A 23484-nucleotide genomic window follows, 5' to 3' on the forward strand; every position below is an offset into this window, starting at 1 on the left:
TTTTAGGTGCTTGAAAGTGGTAGTTGTGTAGCTGTCAATAGAGGGACAGTAATCTCAGATTTCATCAAAAAGATCTTCATTTGTGTTGAGAAGATGAACGAAAGTCTTACGGGTTTGGAAAGACATGAGGGTGAACTAACCCTTTAAACTTTTAGTACAGAGTTCTTCACAAATGCCCTGCATGTAGAATGAAGAACCAAACAACACTGTAGTAGAAAAACAACAATATTGTATTTTATTAAAAATGTACAAAAGTTATCTACATGATCCAGCCTTGTAAAAGGAATCTGTGCACAACAGGACAGTTTAAACGTATTTCTGTATATTGAGTTCAAATGTCCAAGATAATCAGTTGTGCGATTCGCTCTGAGAGACCTGAGGGTCACGATCTCTTCAGAGCACTGTTCTGTTCCTGTGATTCCCTTCTGGTCTTCAATAATTCAGAACAAAGCAAGAGGTATTTCTGATTCTGAACCACACTTACAACTGCCAAGTTTACATTTCATAATATTTTATCTGCATATTCATTTGGATCCTTTCTTCTGTCTAGTACAAACAAGGATAGGAAGCGTAATATTACATTTAATTTACAGAATATACAAAACCTCTTCATATCCATTGAAGAGGAGCGAAAAGATACAGTCCCATTCTGCTAGAGTAACATAATTCCTGCATACGCTTGTGCACAGCGAGGCACTTGTTTCTTGCGTTCGTGTCGTCAGAAGTCGTATAAAAATACAGGACTGTCGCATATCAAATTCTCTGTCTGTTCATATGTGCTGTACATACACTGGTCTAAGGCAAAGTATGGCTTCTTGAACAAAACAAAAAGATGTTACCAAAGTCTCAACTAATACTATACAGAATAATACACTTTTAAAAAGGATTTAAAAAATGTCAACACGGGTCTCTTTTAGTCTTGTGCTTCCTGTGTTCCCTATGACATCATATTGAGGAACTTGCTTTCCTCTGCGAGCGCAGTCAGCATGGAGCTCATGTCTCCGATGGCCATGTTGCCAATTCCCGCAGGCACCGGGGGCAACGTCACTGAGTTTCTGGGCGTGGTGAGACGGGAGGAATTCTGGGATAGGCTGCGGAGGAGAGTGGGGCTTAAAGTTCCTGACATGAGGCTGGAGTGATCTCCGTCATCCAGCATGGCATCAAAGTCGATCTGCGGGTGCTCTGTTCCATTCGAATCCACAGTGCTGGAGACCTGATTTGTTTCTGGGGAGCCCACGGCGGCCATGGCTGCGCTTTGCACTGCATTCACCATCCCGAGACTGCTGGACTCGAACATGTGAATCTGTCCCGTGTAGAACATGCCGTTGGTGTCTGATTTTTTAGGACTGGCCTCAGAGGTGTCATATGCAGGGCTAAAGTTGGATTGTGGGTAACCAAGTTGCTGCGCTGCAGTTGTCGTTGGCCCTGAGAGCTGCCGGCTGTAGGGTTTGGCTTCTGTGGGCGGCCTTGGCTGTAGCAGTCCATGGTTTCCGTTCAGTGTGGGATTCTGGGCCGGAATGCCATAGCCTTGCTGGTTGATGTTCATCTGGGAATAATTTCCATGATTATTTTGAAAAGTGGCATGGCTTTGACTAGCTCGTACCCTGTTATTCTGGACGCTGCCAGACTGTGCCGTCAGCGCTTTACCAGACGGGCTCAGCAAACCTACACTGATGTCATTTGAAGCAGAACCCTCATGCAGAAAGACAGCCTGCTCTGCATTAACCTGTCGTAATGGTTGCCTCTGGTTGAACCTCTGCGAGTTAAACTCGCTATTCCGTTGCACGTGACTCTGCTGGGCAGTGTGAGTGAGGTTGTGACTCATTAGCCCAACTTGTTGGTTGGAGTTGACGTTCTGAAAGGGGCTGAGGTTTTGTTTTTGTTGGAGCGTGGTGAGGTTTCCCCGCCCTGATCCCTGCTTAGCTTGGCTGCGAGATGAATCCACAGTCCCTGAACTGACCTCGTTCCATTGCACCGGCATCTGGTTCTTAGTGGCATTGGGGGAACCTGGGAAAGTCTGCTGAGAGCTTGGAGCTGTCGTTTGTTGTGTTACGGCATTCATGTTGCCTTCCACCAAGGCCAGGCGTCTCTGGTAATGACACTGCTGCAGGGAATTAAAGCCGTGGAGGCCCTGTCCAGGATAGTGGCGGTACACTATCCCCGCATGTTGCACAGAATCTCCATTCTGAGATGTAAGGTACTGAACGACGTCATCGGGTAACATCATTGCATCATCAAGTCCATTGTTCTGATTGTCCATGTCACTCGCAATGGTTTCCATTGCCACATTCTCAGAAATGCTAGGAGGTCGATATTGGTGGCGTTGGTTTACGTTACCCTCGGACAGGCTGTTGATCTGCGAAAAGTGTCGGATGGATCCAGGAGGGTGCAACGGCGGATATTGGTTGATGTTGGTCATGCTATTGTAACGTTGCTGGAGGGAATGCTGCTCTGCTCCTACTCTTCTAACTGGGTCGCTTGCTCTGCGAGTGATGTTTCCCGTCACTTCATGGGGCAAGACGCTACGGTTGGTGTCACTACACCTTCTGGGAACTGAAGGGGGATGGATGGGGAGTGTGGACATTTCATGGGAATCCCCGAACAGGGCCATTCGAGTCTTCAGGCTCATACAGTCCATATTAGGTAGAGGGGTGGGCGGCGCACCCCCTGTAGCAGCAGCATACTTGGCTTTAAGTCTGTAGTGTTGGGCAGGAGTCAAACTGAGTACACTGGGGATTCCTCCGCAATGGCTGGCCTCACTCGACCTTCTAGACAAATCGGTGGAAATGGGGTCGTAGGAGCCGGCAGAGCTGATGTTAAGGCGCCCACCAGTTTGTGAGGTTTGGCTGGACCGACGGCTTGAATAGCAGGGTGAGATTCCAGAAGAGCGACGGCTAAGGGTGTAAGCCGAGCTCACGGTGCTGGCCAGACTGTCCCGACGCTCCACCAGTTGACTTAGAACCGTAGTCTCACCAGGACAAAGATCGCCCAGGCGTGGGCTGGAGATGGAAAGCCCTGGATCGCACAGACCGCCAGAACTTTCCAATAAAGATCCTGCAAGAGAAAATAGCAGAATTTAGATTGGATCTTGGGAGTGCATCAACATTTCCGTTTGGTTTGTTTACTCACTGGTATTGATGGGTGGAAGCTTGGTGCTGGGGGCAGGAGGAGTTGGGTTTGCCCAGGAGCACGAGTCCCTCACTGACTTCAGCTTTTCTTGCTTCAGATGTGTGAGTCTGTGGGCAGGGCTGGCGTTCTTGCGAAGATGAAGGCCCAACATTCCTGTGGAGACGGTAGAATCCACAAGGGGCGCGTCATCCAGGGCGCTCAGATCTCCTATGCTGCCCCCGCCGAGTCCCGTCGGCTCTACTCCACCGTCATGGTGGGCGGCACTGCCAAGTGGTGACGGCTCGCTGCTACATGATGACTGACCACCAGGGCTGGACTGATACATCTGAGAGAGACAGGACAGATGGGAAGTTTGATTACCCAAGAAGCTAAATAGAGAGAATGACCCAGAATGCACACACAGCAACATGCAAACACACACGACACTTACAATCACTTTCCCAAGTGTAAATTGCAAATAATGAGCATACTGAGTCGAGGTTTGAGAAAACACCCTTCCCCGAGACACATCTTTTTTCCACCCCCTCGCGATCTTCTCAGAAAGCTAGGTTAAGTGCCTGACAAATCGTTATTTCCTATGGCAACCTCTTTGTGCATTATGCATGTGGCCTGGCATGAATACACAAAGGGGAAAGCTCTGAACATAAATAAGGTAAGCCATGTCTTTGTATTCACTTCATATGACTGCACATCCCTTGAATGAAGCAAATGTATTCTGTCCCCACGTGAACTGTTCTTGATCACTGGCACTATTTGTTCAGGACACAAAAACAGTCCCACTGATATAATATTAATCCACTAATGGCTTTTATCCTTGAGTGGCAGGCGGGAGCGTTAGATCTCGGGATTGTGGGGGGATTGGGCAGGATTGGTAGGGTGGAAGCCCATGGGAAATTAGGAACCCGTTGTGTGTCAACAGATCTCAGAATGTAGGGGGTCCAATTTTTTTGGCGCTGTGATGAATGAAGATTGAAGGAAGTGTACTATCATACTGTATCCTGAATTTGAGCTTTTTATGAAATAACCTTCCAGAAAAAAGAAAAAAAAGTGTAAAAAAAAAAAGATTAAGACATTTACCATGCATGATGTAAAAGGGCAGTTGACATGACATGTGATTCGATTGTCCTTTTTTTACTTTATATTTGGGTCATTGATGAATAAGGTTTTTAAAAGTGTAAAAAAACCTAATGGAGATAGATATATTTAATTTTGAAGTTTTATCAAGTGTTAACAATGTGATTATGTGGTTTTTATAATTAATTAACACTGCTTTTGTCATTTTTTACAAGATAGACAAAATTTGTCACCAAAAAAGTAATTCGGTTTAACCAAAATTTTGGTTTTACCGAATGACACTTTTGGTTATACCAAATGACCATATTTTCACACAATGCTAACAGGCTGATATCTAGCAAAAGGACAATCCAACATTTTATATTTAGTACAAGTTTTTAAAATATTACAACATTTTCCATGTTTTATAGCGGTTGCACCAAATGACCTGATGTTTCAGGACATGCGTATGAAAATATGAATTTTTCAAATAGTTAAAAGAGAGTTTGTTACTGCAGGTGTCTGAATGATGTCACATGATATTGACCACATGACTTGATCCAAAATGGTCTCTTTATATCGGTTACTCCGAATGACATCAATGAAATTCATTTATCCGGACATTCTTTCTCATAACAAAGCAACGACTTCTACACATAATTTTAATATCATTTTGCACTATGTTGATATATGATGTTATAAAATCATGTCAGAATAAAAAAAAAAATACATTTATTACATTTTAAGATATTTTAATCACAAATGAACGGTTTGACGGTTAAACCGAATGACACTTTAAAATACCTTTATATGTAGCAAAATATAATTAAAACCTTTTGAATTCAATAAAAGAGATCTAGTTGTACTACCTTACATACTTTGGATGTCATATCTTTGTTTTTTCTAATTATTATTATTAAGGCCTTTGGACAAGAAAATGACCATCACAACCTTTTTTCATAATCTGGCCGGACAGCTGAAAGCACAGATTTTGTCCATGAAACTGGTCATCTTTTATAAATCCTTAAAAAAGTTGCTAATAAAGACACCAACATGAAATAAATCATTTTCAAACTTGTAAGTTCGAAAACAGGAAGATAAATTTGTCATGTTTATGTGCAACTGCTTCCATATTCATTTCCTTTACACAAAAATCCATTGGTGTTGGAAAAAAGGTCAAAATCCATGTCACTTGTCAACTGCCCAATAAAAACAACTGTATCTAGACATTAGAACAGGATCCGCGCTCACCTCAGTAACGTCTGTCCTTACGGAAAGTGTATGGGAGAGAAACAGGAAAGCACATGTAGAGAGAGCGGTTAAAGATGGACAGATACAGCAGCGTGCTTTGTTAGTATGTTTGTATCAGCATAACCTCTGATGGACATGTTATTGTTTTTATTTAATCAGCAATGAATAATATATTTGAGAGTTCAGATTATAGGCATGCAACGACTCTTGTAATTGTGTCATGCATTCATAAAGATCAGTGTGCAAACCTCAACACAACGCCTCATTCACACTCGATCTTACCATAGAGTTCTCGGTCTTTATAGACTTGACCTGCAGATAGTCCTCCACTCCTCTAGTTGTGCTGTTGGCTTCGAGTTTCTCCTCCGCCGTTCGGCCCGCCAGCTTGGTTCCCGCCTCGTTCTCTCCGTTTTCCTTGGGCGGATGGGGTCGCGACGGCAGGTCACCGCGTTGTTTCTTGGTGACGTGAGCTTCGGGGCCGTGGACGGTTTTGACGTGTTTCCGGAGCGAGCTGGGATCGGTGTAGCGCTTGGTGCAGCCCGGGATCTTACACACGTAGGGTTTCTGCGGAGATAAATATCTCTCGGTTTCACATGACCCTTTAACAGTCAAATGTACGACTCTGAATTAGAGTTTTATCTCTTCCTGTTAAGTCAGATTATCTTCAAATGGAGCGGTGGATGAATACACAATTAGAGGAATAAATTACGGCGCGTGCGCTGACATACTGATTGTGCGAATGTTAAGCGTTGGTGATGCATGGCTGTTTACTAATAAAGTTGAGATGAAATGATCTTTCTCCCTCCTTTAGCTTGTGATGGATCAGCCGAGAACGGAAACGGAGCCAGGTTTCATTTTCTATGCGCGGTCTGCAGGTGGTCTGTTTCTCCGTTGGGGACGTGCTTGATTCTCACTAATGTATTGTGGGTTGCCGTACTCATTAGCTTCACTGCTCATTATTCACACACACACATTGTGCACACTTGCTGGTTAATGGGACAGCGTTGGGCGTCCAGGAGCAATCACTACACATGATGAGGGAATGCGTGAACAAATCTAATTTTGGCCTAAATTTGTTAGTGTATGCTGAAAATGGCACATTTACATAGCATTAGGCAGTTAGCAGATCCTTAATGCCACAGTGAAGTAGATTATCTGATCCTCCCTCTGAAGAACAACTACCGGGGCGGCACACGTCTGAAACTCCCGCGTGGATGACGTTAACGGATCTAATGCAGTCGGCCCACGTTTGGAGGAATGGTTCACCCAGAAATGCAAATTTGGTCATGAGATGCTCACCGTCTCGTCGCTGGTTTTTTAATAGCTCTGTGTGAGGAACAAACTGAAAGTTAAGTTGTTTTTTGAGGTGAAGCTCATGGTCACCCCATCCACTTTCAGTGTGTGTAGCTTGAATAAAGATGAAGTCTAGGTCACTCCAATATTTTAAAAATAAATTGCCCAGTTCTAATGACCAAAATGCAAAAATTATTACAGTAATGCAAAAATATTAACATATTTTTTAAATATGTATTTTTATTCATTTTCAATTTACAATTTATGTTTATTTAAATAAAAAAGATATTTACCAAAATGCAAAAATTATTACAGTAATGCAAAAATATTAACATATTTTTTAAATATGTATTTTTATTCATTTTCAATTTACAATTTATGTTTATTTAAATAAAAAAGATATTTACCAAAATGCAAAAATTATTACAGTAATGCAAAAATATTAACATATTTTTAAAATATATTTTCAATTAACAATTTATGTTTATTTAAATAAAAAAGATATTTACCAAAATGCAAAAATTATTACAGTAATGCAAAAATATTAACATATTTTTAAAATATATTTTCAATTAACAATTTATGTTTATTTAAATAAAAAAGATATTTACCAAAATGCAAAAATTATTACAGTAATGCAAAAATATTAACATATTTTTAAAATATATTTCCAATTAACAATTTGTTTATTTAAATAAAAAAGATATTTACCAAAATGCAAAAATTATTACAGTAATGCAAAAATATTAACATATTTTTAAAATATATTTTCAATTAACAATTAATGTTTATTTAAATAAAAAAGATATTTACCAAAATGCAAAAATTATTACAGTAATGCAAAAATATTAACATATTTTTAAAATATATTTTTCAATTAACAATTTATGTTTATTTAAATAAAAAAGATATTTACCAAAATGCAAAAATTATTACAGTAATGCAAAAAATATTAACATATTTTTAAAATATATTTCCAATTAACAATTTGTTTATTTAAATAAAAAAGATATTTACCAAAATGCAAAAATTATTACAGTAATGCAAAAAATATTAACATATTTTTAAAATATATTTTCAATTAACAATTTATGTATATTTAAATACAAAAGATATTAATCAAAATGCAAAAAAAATAACAGTAATGCAAAAATATTAACAAATTTTTAAAATAAATTTCAAATTAACAATATAAGTTTATTTAAATAAAAAAGATATTTACAAAAAAGCAAAAATTATTACAGTAATGCAAAGATATTAACATATGTTTTAATATATATTTTTAAATTTATTTTCAATTAACAATTTGTTTATTTAAACAATAAAGATATTTACCAAAATGCAAAAATTATTACAGAAATGCAAAAATATATATAAAAATATATATTGCAAAAATATTTTTTTTAAATATATTTTTTATTTATTTTCAATTAACAATTTACGTTTACTTAAATAAAAAAGATATTACAATATTTTGATTGGCTGTAATACAGTAAGTCAAAACCACAATGCAAAATATCAAAATATTATATTTTATTACTATTATTATTTATTTATATATATTTTTTAAGTGTTAAAATGTAAGTAGTTTGGGGACATAAGCATTTTTTAATGTATTATATCCAAATTTTTTAATACTTTTTGTAAAGTATAAAAATGCAAGTTTTCTTAGCTGTAGTTTATGAACATTTGCATTTTTGGACTTTTTTTTTTATATTTTATTTATATTATTTATTACTTGTGTATATATATATAAATTTTAGGGATGCACCGATATGAAAATTTTGGCCGATTCTGATAACCAATAATTCTTCAAATTTGAAAGCCGATAACTGATATATTGGCCGATAAATCTAATAAATCATGTAGCTGATATGACAGACTTGCGCTGTACATGTTACATGTTGCGCTGAAAGTTTTTCACGGTGTGTGTGTGTGTGTGTGTGTGTGTGTATACATAGACAGATCTGGCCGAATGAAGGTGTGTGTCTTTACCTCGTTGGAGTGTGTGCGGTTCTGGTGTTTGGCTCGGTCCGAGGCGTTGGAGAAAGCCTTGTTGCAGCCTTCATGCTCACACACGTAGGGTTTCTCTCCGGTGTGTGAGCGCAGGTGAGTTTTCAGATTTTCCAGACGAGAGTATGCCTTAGAGCAGCCCTCGAACTGTAACACACACACTCACTCATAAAGCTCAAATAAAAACACTCCTAGAGTCCATTACTAGAGTTGTGCCAATTCAAATAACCTCCAGTGTTTTTCATTTTCCTCTTTGCTGGCGGAAAGAAAAACTCATTGCATGATCAAATCACAGTCACGTATCGTCTCTGCACAGACGCTGTCACTGACTCTGTGCTCATCATCACATTTACATCAATGCATTTGACAGATGTTCTTTTCCAAAGTGACTTGCATTCAGGGTATTTTTATGAGTTCATGCACTGCATCCCTTGGAAACGAACCCTTGGCCGTGGCGTTGCTAGCGTCATGCTCTACTGTTTGGAACGAAACCTTTAACATGTTTAATGCATTTGTGTGCATACAGTTGTGCTGATTTTATTTACTTCTAAAACTTTTAAAAAAGTATAAAATGCAAGTTCTCTTAGTTGGAGGACATTTGCAGAATACTTATTTTACCTGTTTAAAATGTAAAAATGCAAGTTTTCTTAGCTGTAGTTTGAGGATTTTTTTATTTTTAAAATATTTGTAGTATAAAAATCTAAATTCTCGGTAACACTTTACAATAAGGTTCATTAGTTAACATTAGTTAAGTACATTAGTTAACATGAACAAATAATGAACTGCACTAATACAGCATTTATTAATCTTTGTTATTGTTAATTTCAACATTTACTAATACATTCTTAAAATCTTGTGAACAGTAGTTAATGCACTGTGAACTAACATGAACAAACAATGAACAACTGTATTTTCATTAGCTAACATTAACGAAGATTTGTAAATACAGTAACAAATGTACTGCTCATGGTTAGTTCATGTTAGTTAATGCATTAACTAATCTTTAACTAATGAACCTTATTGTAAAGTGTTACCAAATTCTCTTACATTTCGATATTTGTATTTATTTATGTTTTTTAAATACTTTTTTAAAGTGTTAAAATTTAGGTTTTCTTAGCTGTAATTTGGGTACTATATATACTATATATATATATATATATATATTTATAAAGTATAAAAATCCAAGTTCCCTTAGGTTTTTATCTGTAGTTGGGGACATTTGCATTTTTTTTATTTTTATATATACATTTTTTTTTTAAGTATACAAAAAAGTTTTCTTTGGGGATTTTATTTTTTAAAATATATATATATTTTTTTTTAAGTATAAAAATCTAAATTCTCTTACATTTCTATCTGTAGGGATATTTGCATGTTTTAAATGTATTTTTTTAAATACTTTTTTAAAGTGTTAAAATGTAAGTTTTCTTAGCCGTAGTTTATTCACTAGTTTAAAAAAAATGGTAATAAAATATGAAAAGATCTCAGAGTTAAACTGTTTCAGAAAAAATGTATCTTAATTATGTCAGATAACACTTAAGAAAACATGGTCAAAGTGTGTGAATAATTTTTGGTTCCAAATTTTTATAAATTTTTACTTTTTTTATCACTATTTTTACAATTTTTTACAAAGTTTAAAAATCCAAGTTCCCATAGCTTTTAAAGTATACAAAAAACAAGTTTTCTTAGCTGTAGTTTTGGGATATTTTTTATTTTTTTAAGTATAAAAATCAAAATTTTCTTACATTTCTATCTGTAGTGGGAATATTTGCATTTTATATTTATTTATTTATTTATTTTTAAAGTGTTAAAATGTAAGTTTTTATTCATTATTTCCTGATTTTTTAATACTTTTTGTAAAAATTTAATATTGTATAAGATTATTGTATTAAAATGCAAGTTTTCTCAGCTGTAGTTTATGAACAGTTGCATTATTTTTTTGGACTTTATTCAAGTATAAAAATGCAGGGTTTTTTTTAGGGTTTTGGGATAATCGGCACCAGTCATTATAATTTGTTTCACATGAGCAACCGAAGGCGTATGGGATGTCCTGATGTGGATGCGTGCTGATCATGTGACTCACAGTGCACTTGTGCGGTTTCTCCCCGGTGTGTCTGCGCATATGAACCACCAGCATGTACTGCGCTTTAAAGGGCTTCTGTTCGCGCGAGCACTCCTCCCAGCGGCACACGAACTCCTTCTTCTCCCCGTGGATGTGTTCGTTATTGATGTGCTGCGAACACACAAACACAACAGTTCACTTTCATCCTGCGTGTCTCGCTCTCACCTCCCTTTGTAATGTCAGCGTCGTGTTTAAGGTCTAATTGGCCGGGCCGCACACTGAAAACACGACACAATTGGCGTCATTTGGCCGCGAGGCCGCATCTATCAAGAGCTTGAGAAAATAAAGCAATTTGAGCTTCTGAGGAGAACATTTGCCTATTTGCCAATTGAAGAGCAAAGCTATCCATCACGAACGTCTGCGTTCTCTACGTCTGTCAGACGGGAATAAGAAAATGTGATGGTGTGTGATTGTGAGAGAGTGTGTTTTTAAAAGTGTCTCTGGTGATGGACAAGAACCCTCAGATCTGAGTCGACCACAAATTCGCAATTACGAACAAACTCTCTGCGTGCTCGAACGGCTTTTAAGAGATTCCTGGAAATGTACACTTTGAATTTGTGATTCATTAGATCTGAAACCTGTATCTGTGCGTCTGGAACGCCGCAGGATCATTCCTCTTCACTGACGCTCACGTTTATACTCATTTTTGAATCCTCAGTGTCAAAACACTGAATCAACTGGTGTTCTGGTGAACGTTTCGGTCTAAATGAATCACTCAAGAAAGTAGTCTGGATTCCAGTTTGCCATTTTACGAGTACATCTTTACTGCTGACAGTAGACTCCAAAATAAAGTTCTTAAGCAGTTTGCAAATGCTTTTTGAATCAGTGCAACTGAATCACTGAATAGAATCGATTCAATAAGAGTTGATTTGAATCAGTCAAACACACATGATTCCTCCACAATGAGCGTCATTATGGCCACATCTGTAGACTTTCCATCGTGAACTGCTCCAGATCACTGATAACACACACACACACACACACACACACACACACACACACACACACACACACACACACACACACACACACACACACACACACACACACACACACACACACACACACACACACACAGGCGCTCTCTGTTCCTCTCTAAGCCCATAATGAACTGTTATCAGAGTGTGTATCGCTTGTGTAAACAGACGATCAAGAGTGTCATTCAGTGACTGAACGGACAGTGAGAGTGAATCAGTGTGTGTGTGTGTGTGTGTGTGTGTGTGTGTGTTTCAGTGTGACGGACAGACTCTTTCTCTATGCTTCACTGGTTCACTGGAATGCCACAGAAAGTTGTGTCACCCCACTCAGGACAAAGTGCATGCTGGGATAGATCAACCCGTCTCGGGAAAGCACATCAAACCATCACAAAGAAACCAGTCGGTCGTGAAAACACACCATCCAAATTCCTTTGACCTATTTCACTCTCTGAAGAAGTCACTCTCTGAAGAAGTGTGTAACTTGTGTTTGTGTATATAATTAAATATATATATATATATATATATATATATATATATATATATATACATACATACACACACACACACACACACTATATATTTTTGTATTTATATATATATATATATATATATATATATATATATATATATATATATATATAATATATAATATATATATAAAAAAAATCTATATTATATATAAAAATTGTAACAACTATATATATATATATATATATATATATATACACAATTAATATATATAATATAATTATATATTATATATAAAAGTAAATATATATATATATAATATATATTAATTGTATATATATATATATATATATATATATATATATATATATATATATATATATATATAAAATTGTAACAATTATATATATATATATATATTACAAAAATACAATATAATAATAAATATTATATATATAATTATATGTATATATGAAATTAATATATACCATATATATTAATATATAATGAATATTATGTAGATAATATTAGTTGTATTAAAGAATGAATATAATAAAAATTGTATTATAATATAGATATGCTAGAGATGCAGATACTTGATATAAAACAACATTAGTGTGTCTATGAGAATATATATATATATATATATATATATATATATATATATATATATATATATATATATATATATATATATATATATATACCATATATGTACGAGTGTGCTTTTAGAAGTGCAGATATCTATAATTGAAATGATTTTATTTATTAGAATTTAACTGAGGACTGATTAATATGATAATGTAAGTGTGTATTTCATGTATTTTCATCAATTTATTTTCTTGTTAACCTGTGGTATTCTAAAGCTGCTCAGTTACACAATTCAGATCATCTGCTGAGACAGATTCATGCTGTGCCCTTTGGGTCACAGGTCAAGAGGTCAGAGGTCAATGACTCCTCATGCCACTCAGCTGCCCGGGCCAAAACTGAGTCAGTAAATTTAGGTAAAGACGCCTTCGACAACAAAACAGTAAGAGCTTTCTCAAAACAGCATGCTCAAATCTTATTGGCAGGTTTCTGTTTCCTGTGGGCGGTTCTTGGAAAGAACACAGTTGTAATGTGTGTTTTGAACCCAATAAATTCATGCTTGTCTTCTTCCTGTTGATTCTGCATCTCTCCTTCACTGCTGGTATTTAGTGACCCTGTTCCAAACCAGCGCAGCTCTGAAACGGTCACCTGTGTTCACCCCAGCCGTCTGTCAGACTATCCCATAACCTCTCACTCACACACACACACACACTTACATGCACCAGCTGTTCCTGTGTGTCGTACTCTTTGCTGCAGCCCTCCCAGTGGCAGTTGGTCTCGTACACCACCTCCGCCTCCTGCTTGCAGTCGTCCAAGTCTTCCTTCAGGTCCAATGCGCCGCCCAGATGGTCCTGAGGGGAACAGCAACATTACGGCATAAACGCTCTTTAGTGGACCGGCTTTTTAGCAAGAGAAAGAAAAGAATTTTGTTCACTATTAATTGGTATTTATCAGCCTAATTCACAACACGTGCATATGCACATTCATTTGTTCTTAATATCGTTCTAATGTTAATGAATGTGGAGTATTCTAAATGAGCGATGTTAGTAATTTGCATAAAACACGCCCAAACCATCTCCATACAAGGGCTTTCCTGTACAGCCTTTCATCGCTCTCAGAAAACATATGATGCTCTCTTTTATGTTACAGTGATGTTTGCATAAGTGTTATTTGGAATCAGTTTTAGAAGGAAAATGATCATGATTTCTTTGTGAAAATGTTTGTATGCAGATTTCACAATCCAATGTTTCTTGTATTGTACTTTTCAGAACAGAAACAGCACGAATGTGAGTGAGACTAAATAAGATGTAAATATAGAGTAACCGACATTTCAGACAAAAGCCAAGCCAGCCATATAGTAATTTTTAAACAATAGTTGGGTTAAATAAAACTACCCAGCAGGTTGGGCAAACATTTTACCCAACTGCTAGGTTAAAACAACCCAATCACTGGGTTTGTCCATTTTCAACCCAACTTGGGGTGTTTTTAACCCAGCAATTAGATCTTGTGTTATAGTTTTTTTGTAGTAGTATTTTTCTTCAAAAATAGTTCCAAAGCTTCACATATTGCCAAACATCGTACAAAACTAAAATGCAATGAACACCTGATACCAGGTGAAAGACGTCAACCTCCAACACTGAACAGACGTTGAATTTTGTTTGGGAATTAAAAATAAAGTTGACATCAAAACCAAGCGTTGGCTTGACGCTGACCTCTAACATATAAAAGACGTTGATATTTGGTTACTTAAAAAATATTAATATCTTTATGAATTTAATTATTAATTAAATTCCAGTATTCGCTTGACGTCACCTTCCAATTTGCTGAATTTTGTTTGGATATAAAAATCAAGCTGACATCAAAACTAAGCATTGGTTTGACTTCCAACACTGGATTTTGGCTGGAAATGAAAATTGGGTTGACGTCAAAATTCAGTGTTTGCTTGACGCCAACCTGAAACAATGAACAGATTTTGAGTTTTGTTTGGGAATTAAAATCAAGTTGACGTCAAAATTCAGTGTTTGTTTGACTGACCTTCAACACTGAAAATACATTGATATTTGATTACGTAATACCATGACTTAAACCCAACAAAATATTAATATCATTATCAATTTGATGTCAGAAAGACGTCAGTCTCCAACACTGGACAGACGCTGAATTTTGGCTGGAAATGAAAATCATGTTGATGTCAAAATTCAGTGTTCGCTTGACACCAACCTCTAACATTGAAAAGACATTGATATTTGGTTGGAAATGAACACTGAGTTGACGTTAAAATTCATTGTTTGCTTGACATCAGCCTCCAGCATTGGATGGCTGTTGAGTTTTGTTTGGAAATGAAAATCGAGTTGACATTAAAACCAAGCGTTGGCTTGACTCCGACCTCCAACACTGAAAAGACGTTGATATTTGGTTACTTAATGCCACGACTTAAACCCAACAAAATATTAATATCGTTATCAATTTACTGTCAGAAAGATGTCATCCTCCAACACTGGACAGATGTCATTTTGTTTGGAAATGAAAATCGTGTTTTGACGTCAAAATTCAGTGTTCGCTTGACGCCAACCTGAAACAATGAACAGATTTTGAGTTTTGTTTGGGAATTAAAATCAAGTTGACGTCAAAATTCAGTGTTTGTTTGACTGAACTCCAACACTGAAAATACGTTGATATTTGGTTACGTAATACCATGACTTAAACCCAACAAAATATTAATATCATTATCAATTTGATGTCAGAAAGACGTCAATCTCCAACACTGGACAGACGCTGAATTTTGGCTGGAAATTAAAATCGAGTTGACATTAAAACCAAGCATTGACTTGATGCCAACCTCAAACATTGAAAAGACATTGATATTTGGTTGGAAATGAACACTGAGTCGACGTTAAAATTCATTGTTTGCTTGACATCAGCCTCCAACATTGGACGGCTGTTGAGTTTTGTTTGGAAATGAAAATCAAGTTGACATTAAAACCAAGCGTTGGCTTGACTCCGACCTCCAACACTGAAAATACATTGATATTTGGTTACTTAATGCCACGACTTAAACCCAACAAAAATATTAATATCATTATCAATTTAATGTCAGGAAGATGTCAATCTCCAACACTGGACAGATGCTGAAATTTGGCTGGAAATGAAAATCATGTTGATGTCAAAATTCAGTGTTTGCTTGACATCAGCCTCTAACAATGAACAGATTTTGAGTTTTGTTTGCAAATGAAAATCGTGTTGACATTAAAATTCAGTGTTCGTTTGACTCTGACCTCCAACATTGAAAAGATGTTGATATTTGGCTGGAAATTAAAATTGAGTTGGGTTTGGTTCAGTGTTTGCTTGACGTCAACCTCCAGCATTGGATGGATGTTGAGTTTGGTTTGGAAATTAAAATCAAGTTGACATTAAAACCAAGCGTTGGCTTAACATCCAACATTGAATAGACGTTGATATTTGGTTACTTAATACCATGACTTAAACCCAACAAAATATTTATATCATTATCAATTTACTGTCAGAAAGACGTCAATCTCCAACACTGGACAGATGCTGAATTTTGTCTGGAAATGAAAATTGAGTTGACATTAAAATTCAGTGTTTGCTTGACACCAACCTGAAACATTGGACAGATGTTGAGTTTTGGCTGGAAATTAAAATCGAGTTGACATTAAAACCAAGCATTGACTTGATGCCAACCTCCAACATTGAAAAGACATTGATATTTGGTTATTTAATACCACAACTTAAATATTAACGTCAGCGGTCGTCACTAAATTGACGTTGGCATTAGGCATATATTTAACCAAATATCAACGTCTGGTGTCGTTGGTGGCCCACCGGACAGACAAATGCTGTGTGAAACGTGCTGTTGTGCTCTATATCAGCACTCCCTCAACGCTGATATATTATTTACTCGGCCAGAATCGTAGTATGAAGACGAAACATTAATTGTGCGCTTGTAGGGACACGTGTGTGGTGTTAAGAGCGATCGGACCGCTGCACTGCTGTGGGTAGCGTTAGACGCTCTCGATGCAACACACACTCACGCAGCATGCTGACTGCAGCATGTTTATCTCTGCCCTGTGAGCTATCTTCATCAATTCTGTTGGCCCCAAGACGACGGCAGCCGCCTTATTCCCCATGCATCAAGCACCAACCTGCCTCACCGCCAAGAGCAGCCGCAGATTTGTCAAAAGATGAGCAGCGCGAGAGAGAGAGAAAGAGAGAGGGAAAAAACTCTCAGGTGACAATAACGGCCGGCCAATATTTCATTAAAATGAAGTGCTCTGGCACAGTTTACACGGCCGCGAGAGGAACGCGGCGAGTGAGCGAGCCAACGCGTGTAAAGCTCTTATCAGCTGGAGTTTTTCTCGCGCGGTGCGTGTGAAGAAGGGGGTCAGGGGACCGCGGTGGCTCCCGAGGGCCTCCTGGCCTGTCATTGATCAGTACGGAGCGTTTCAGAGAGAAAAATCCACAGTTTTTTCAGAATAACTAACAGGACGAACGGCCCGTTCACCGTCTTGTTTCTTTGCGTTTTCCGTCAAGTTCTGTTCCATAACCTAGTGAGCTGCATCATCAAGACAGAGAAAGCAATCCCAGAGTGCATTGCTTCGACCTTAAGAAAAAATCTAATATGGAGTCAAGAGATGCTGATTTTAAATATGTTATATTTAATAATGAAATATATTGAAAAAAATTAGCTATAATAGTTTCATTTAATTAAAATTTATATTAACATAATTTATTTTAACACTATTTTTTTTTTACTAAAATACACTGTAAACACAAACATTAGGCGAAATCAATTTTAATATAAAATATATTAATATATATTTATATCAAAAGTATATTTTATATTAATATTCACTTATATTATAAATATGTTGTATTACATTAATATATTAATTTTAATATTATTATATTATTACATTATAGAATAGTTTATCATATTAATATAAAAATATTAATATATTCATGTAATACAATATATTTATTATATTGATTTACATTAATATTAACACACTAATATAATAAATTCTATGTTATATGAATATTATAATATAATAAAGTTGCAGTGATTAATTAAAATATCTTTATTATATTTATATCATATATTAATATAATAACATCTGTTTTATATTTAAGTTAAAATAATTTATTTTTTATATATAATATGTGCCATATAAAAAATAATAATAATAATAATACATTTATGTAATACAATAATGATATAAAATTATACAAAAACACACAATAATACAATAATGTATTATTATTATTATTTGTATAGCATCTTTTATACATAAATGGTGCCATACAAATTTAACAATAATAGTAATATTAATAAATTAATGTAATATAATATATTTATTATATTGATTTATTTATATTAATATTAACACACTAATATAATAAAGTCTCTGTTAGATGAATATTATAATATAATAAAGTTGCAGTGATTAATTAAAATATCTTTATTATATTTATATCATATATTAATATAATAACATCTATTTTATATTTAAGTTAAACTAATTTATTTTATATATAATAGGTGCCATATAAAATATAATAATAATAATAATACATTTATGTAATACAATAATGTATTATTATTATTATTATTATTTGTATAGCATCTTTTATACATAAATGGTGCCATACAAATTTAACAATAATAGTAATATTAATAAATTAATGTAATACAGTATATTTTTTATATTGATTTATTTATATTTATATTAACACACTACTATAATAAATGCTAATTTATATTAATATTAGAATATAGTTGCAGTGATTATTTAAAATATATTTTATTATATTTATATCATATACTATATCATATAATAACATCTATTTATGTTATTAGTAGTATGTGTGTGTCTTGTGGAGTTGTTCCCTATGTAGAGAGCTTCAGATCGGTTACATTTCATTTAAGATGTTGACTTCGAAGGAAGCTGTCTGTGTTGGCAAGTCAGCCACAATGTTCCCTTACCGGAGAGCACGGCGACACAGGTCGTGGCCCGTCCAACTCCGTCTTGACCTTTGACCTCTTGTTGTTCAGGGGGTTTACCGTGCTGCTGACTGCAGAGTCGCCATTTGTGTTCTAAAGAAAGAGGGAAGGAGAGCAAGAAAAGAAGTCAGTATCGAGACACAAGCATCTGCAGTAGGCGACAGTGAGTGCATGTGACATGTGAACGCAGCGTTTAGCGAACCCCCCTCCCGCAGCGCTCGCCTCGACCCACAGTGCTGACAGAGTCAATGTGTGGTTGGGAACTGCTGTGTGTTTCTGCTTGCCTAAACGTGACAGCAGAGAAACCTGCTTCTGATCAACATGTGGACTCATGAGGGCTCATGATGTGTGTGGGTCTGCTCTAATAATAATCATCACCGTGTTACCTTTGTGTCCATGTCGCTGGCGGCGGGCGTGGGCAGGGTGGAGAGGCTCAACGGGTGTCTGCTGGAGAACGTGGGTGACGGCTGTATGAGCGGCGGCGTGTGACCGAACGCACTGAGGCCTCGCTGCTGGGATAACAGCTGCTGATACGCCACTGGATTAATGGAGTGTGGGAATGGGAACGAAGGGCTGGAACAGAAGAGGAAGAGATGGGCATGTGCTGTATGTGCAAATGACACAATCATCAGTTTAAATCCAGTTTCCAGTACCTGATGCCTCCGACCGACAGGTGCCCATAGGAGCTGCTGGCAGCCGAACTGGAGCGGGAGTTATTGATGTAGGCCACCAGAGAGTTGGGTGACGTCCGGATCATGGTCTGCAGGTCGATGCTGGCGTCTGAGAGCGGAGAGATGGACAGCGCTCGCTTTCGACTCAACCTGGGCGTCAGACGAGGGCTGGGAAACCGTGACACTGTGGAGCATGCAAACACATAACATGTTAAAGCATGTAAAAGCTAAATTTGGCACACATGTACACCAGGACAATTTGAGCACACATGCCGAAATTCAGCAATTTTCACCAATTGATAGCGCCATAACTTAACTTACTGGATGTGACAATATCCGAACTTCACAAAATTTGGCACACATGCACACCACGACTATCTGAGATCACGCACCAAATTTCAGCAATTTCCAACAATAGGTGGCGCTATAACTTAAACATTTGTCTCTGATACTCTTTCACCTCAGCGGAAATTAATTTATTAACATGATCTCGCCATTCCTCAGAGGACAGATCTGCTTTCAGATACATAGCACACATGTTTGAGTATATACTAAGTCATAAAATTATGTCTTGATGCCGTGCACCATATCATGCACTGTTTAGCAAAATTTATATGAACAAATGCGGCTTACTGGATGTGACAATGTCCGAACTTCACAAAATTTGGCACACATGTACACCAGGATAATCTGAGATGACGCACCAAATTTCAGATAATTTCCAATGATAGGTGGTGCTATAACTTAAAAAACTCAAAAACTGTAACCACGTTTGCCCCATAAAACAACTCTATATGCAACGTTCATATGCTTAAATGTTGTCAGTTGTGGTAATGTTCTCTACTTTATCTTTTTGGAGCTAATGTTTGCTGCTAATTGCAACATTTTTGATTGTTACAGTAACTCTGGCTGCTCCATTGTTTATACAGTTACTGTACTCTTGGGTACTTTGGGTTTATCGTGACTAAATGGCATATAACCAAGGAAAATGGCGTGTATGTTGATTCTGGCATCTGAGATCGGAGAGATTTTTAGTAATTTTTACTAAAATTAATATAACATTCTTATTAAATGTTTATTGCACAATTCATCACTGCAGATTATTACAATTATATATATATATATATATATATATATATATATATATATATATATATATATATTTTAATGCAATCAACATTTCTTTCAATTTATAATGGAATAGCATAGAAATTGTTCAGTCATTTCAACAGGTACTCCCAGCATGCTCTGCAAAACACCAGTTTACCATCAGTTCATGTGATCAATACTTCAGTTTGATTCTCTTTCTCTTGCTCAGGAGAATCTCAGTGTGTCATTTCCAGTTTCGTTCACTGCTGAGCTATTTTAGGACCCTTACAAGCGGGTGTATGTGTGTGTGTGTGTGTGTGTGTGTGTGGAGCACGACTGCATGATTGATGCTCTCACACACCCTCTGTGACACACGGCTCCGCAGGATAGAGCCGAACCCCATCAATAAGTGTTCAGGATTGATTTCTGGCCGTGGAAAACAGAATATACTGTACTGTACTTGGATAACGTGACTTCACTGGGAAACTGGCGTCACTCCGGTATTACAAAGATAGCAAAGATCTCACAACAAACTTAATGTGAAAAAACAAATTGGCATCAATCTTGGTTGTTTCCTTGCAAATCACTATTATGACCATAGTGATCATTTTTTGCTCTCTTAAAGTTGTTAAAGCATGATTGGCTAATTAACAGATAAAAAAGAAGGTACAGATAAAATTAAATAATATTTAAAATAGTATTAAAAATAATATTATTTAAAAATAGTATATTTCAAATATGATATAACACTATATTTTTATATTATATTAAAATATTTTATTTTTGTTCAATATTTAAAATATATAAACATGATAAAAATATTACTTTAATAATATTATTTTAAATGAAATATTTTATTTTTAAAATATTTCAAAATAATAAAAAATACATAAAATATTACTTTATAATTTTATAATATTATTTTAAATAAAACATTTTATTTTAAAATAGTGTTTCTACAGTTATGTTTTTGGTAATATTGTGTATAAAAAAAAATACAAAAAAGGAAAATCAAGTCAAAGTATTCAGAAAATTAGTTTATAGTGGGATTAGTGAAAAAAATAAACCGGTTAGGTAAACTGTCTTAATCGTCTCCATCTCAAACTCAGCATGACCTCATTTTGATTTGATTTGGGATAATTAATCCTTCCCAATAAATTACCGTAATTACCCAGATAACAATCAAACGATTGCAGACTTGACTTTGTTTAATGTGGGTAATTTACAGAGCCGATTCTGGTTCAAAAAGAAATGTGTGTGAATAATAAGTGTGTGTTTGTGAGTGTATGGCTCATGATTGACTTGGTAACATCAACTGGGATTCAAAACACTTTCAGAGCAGTACAATTATCATTAAATATGTCTGCGCCGTTAAACCGGATGTGTTATCAGTAAGGTAGTTAATAACTTGTGTAGAGTATGTTTCAGACCAAAGACGCTCTGAGCGGTTTGCTGTTTCAGTGGAGAGTTACTGAGACAACTGCAGCTAACTCAACAGGTGCTAAGCATTAGACCCTGTGTGTGTGTGTGTGATTAGAGGTCGTATCCAGAGACTCTGGCAACCGGACGCCCATAATGATTTCATCACGAGCAGTGCCAACACAAGCAGGATTACACAAATCATTTCTTTGTGTGTGTGTGTGGACTTGTTCCCTACAGACCACAGCGCTAATAAATAATCCCTCAGCTTTGTTGCCGTGAGGGTCATTACTCTTAGCATGAGCTAATGGTTTGCTGTCATGTTCAGGCATTCGTAGGAGCTCCTAACACATCTTTAGTGCTAAGAGCCGCCTCAGGACCCAAATCCAGAGAGAACTGACGCTAAAAATACAAAAGACAAAGAAAACAAACATAAAACTCACAACGTCAATGTCTTACGGTAATCTTTTGGAGCTACTGATCTATGACTGAAAGCAGACGCTGGGCCTGTGTAGTTCTGCGGTGGAATTTGCATGGTCTTAATGGCAGAACGTGCGAGGAGCGCTCGGCAATGGCAGCGACATTCGTCTCCGTTACACCTTCACCTCAGCGGAAATGAATTTATTAACGTGATCTTGCCACCCCTCAAAGGACAGATCTGCTTTCAGATACATAGCACACATGTTTGAGTATGTACTAAGCCATAAAATTATGTTTTGATGCCATGCACCATATCATGCACTGTTTGTGTTTGCATATAGCAAAATTCATCTGAACAAATGTGGCTTACTGGATGTGACAATGTCCAAACATCACAAAATTTGGCACACATGTACACCAGGATAATCTGAGATCACGCACCAAATTTCAGCAATTATCATCAATAGATGGCGCTATAACTTAAACATATCTCCGTTACACCTTCATCGCAGCGAAAATGAATTTATTAACATGATTTCGCCACCCCTCAGAGGACAGATCTGCTTTCAGATACATAGCACACACGTTTAAGTATGTACTTTTTGATGCCATGCACCATATCATGCACTGTTTGTGTTTGCATATAGCTAAATTCATTTGAACAAATGCGGCTTACTGGATGCGACAATGTCCAAACTTCACAAAATTTGGCACACATATACACCAGGATAATCTGAGATCACGCACCAAATTTCAGCAATTATCATCAATAGGTGGCACTATAAACCTCAAAACTGTAACAGTGATCACGTTTGCCCAGAAATTTACGCAAAAAAACTCTATATGCAACATTCATATGACTTTATGCTGATTTTTGTCAATTGTGGTAATGTTCTCTTCTTTTCCAATCTGTTTGGAGCTAATGTTTGCTGCTTGCAATATTTTTGATTGTTACAGTAACTCTGTCTGCTC

The 23484-nt window shown here is 36.2% G+C and overlaps 1 protein-coding gene across 1 annotated transcript in view; it reads right to left on the reverse strand.

The window, feature by feature from the left end:
• Positions 1–937: 937 nt before the first annotated feature.
• Positions 938–23484, reverse strand: part of gli2b (GLI family zinc finger 2b) — a 100181-nt gene continuing 77634 nt past the window's right edge. Inside the window, exons 6-14 of the mRNA XM_067387038.1 lie at positions 19567–19768; positions 19300–19486; positions 18896–19006; positions 13608–13742; positions 10820–10969; positions 8722–8886; positions 5716–5997; positions 3130–3454; positions 938–3054 (exon numbers count right to left, since the gene is read on the reverse strand). Of these exons, the coding sequence (XP_067243139.1) occupies positions 938–3054; positions 3130–3454; positions 5716–5997; positions 8722–8886; positions 10820–10969; positions 13608–13742; positions 18896–19006; positions 19300–19486; positions 19567–19768 (3674 nt within the window). The remainder of the gene's footprint in view (positions 3055–3129; positions 3455–5715; positions 5998–8721; positions 8887–10819; positions 10970–13607; positions 13743–18895; positions 19007–19299; positions 19487–19566; positions 19769–23484) is intronic.

Source organism: Chanodichthys erythropterus, chromosome 6, assembly GCF_024489055.1.
Source record: "Chanodichthys erythropterus isolate Z2021 chromosome 6, ASM2448905v1, whole genome shotgun sequence".
Taxonomy (NCBI): Eukaryota; Metazoa; Chordata; class Actinopteri; order Cypriniformes; family Xenocyprididae; genus Chanodichthys; species Chanodichthys erythropterus.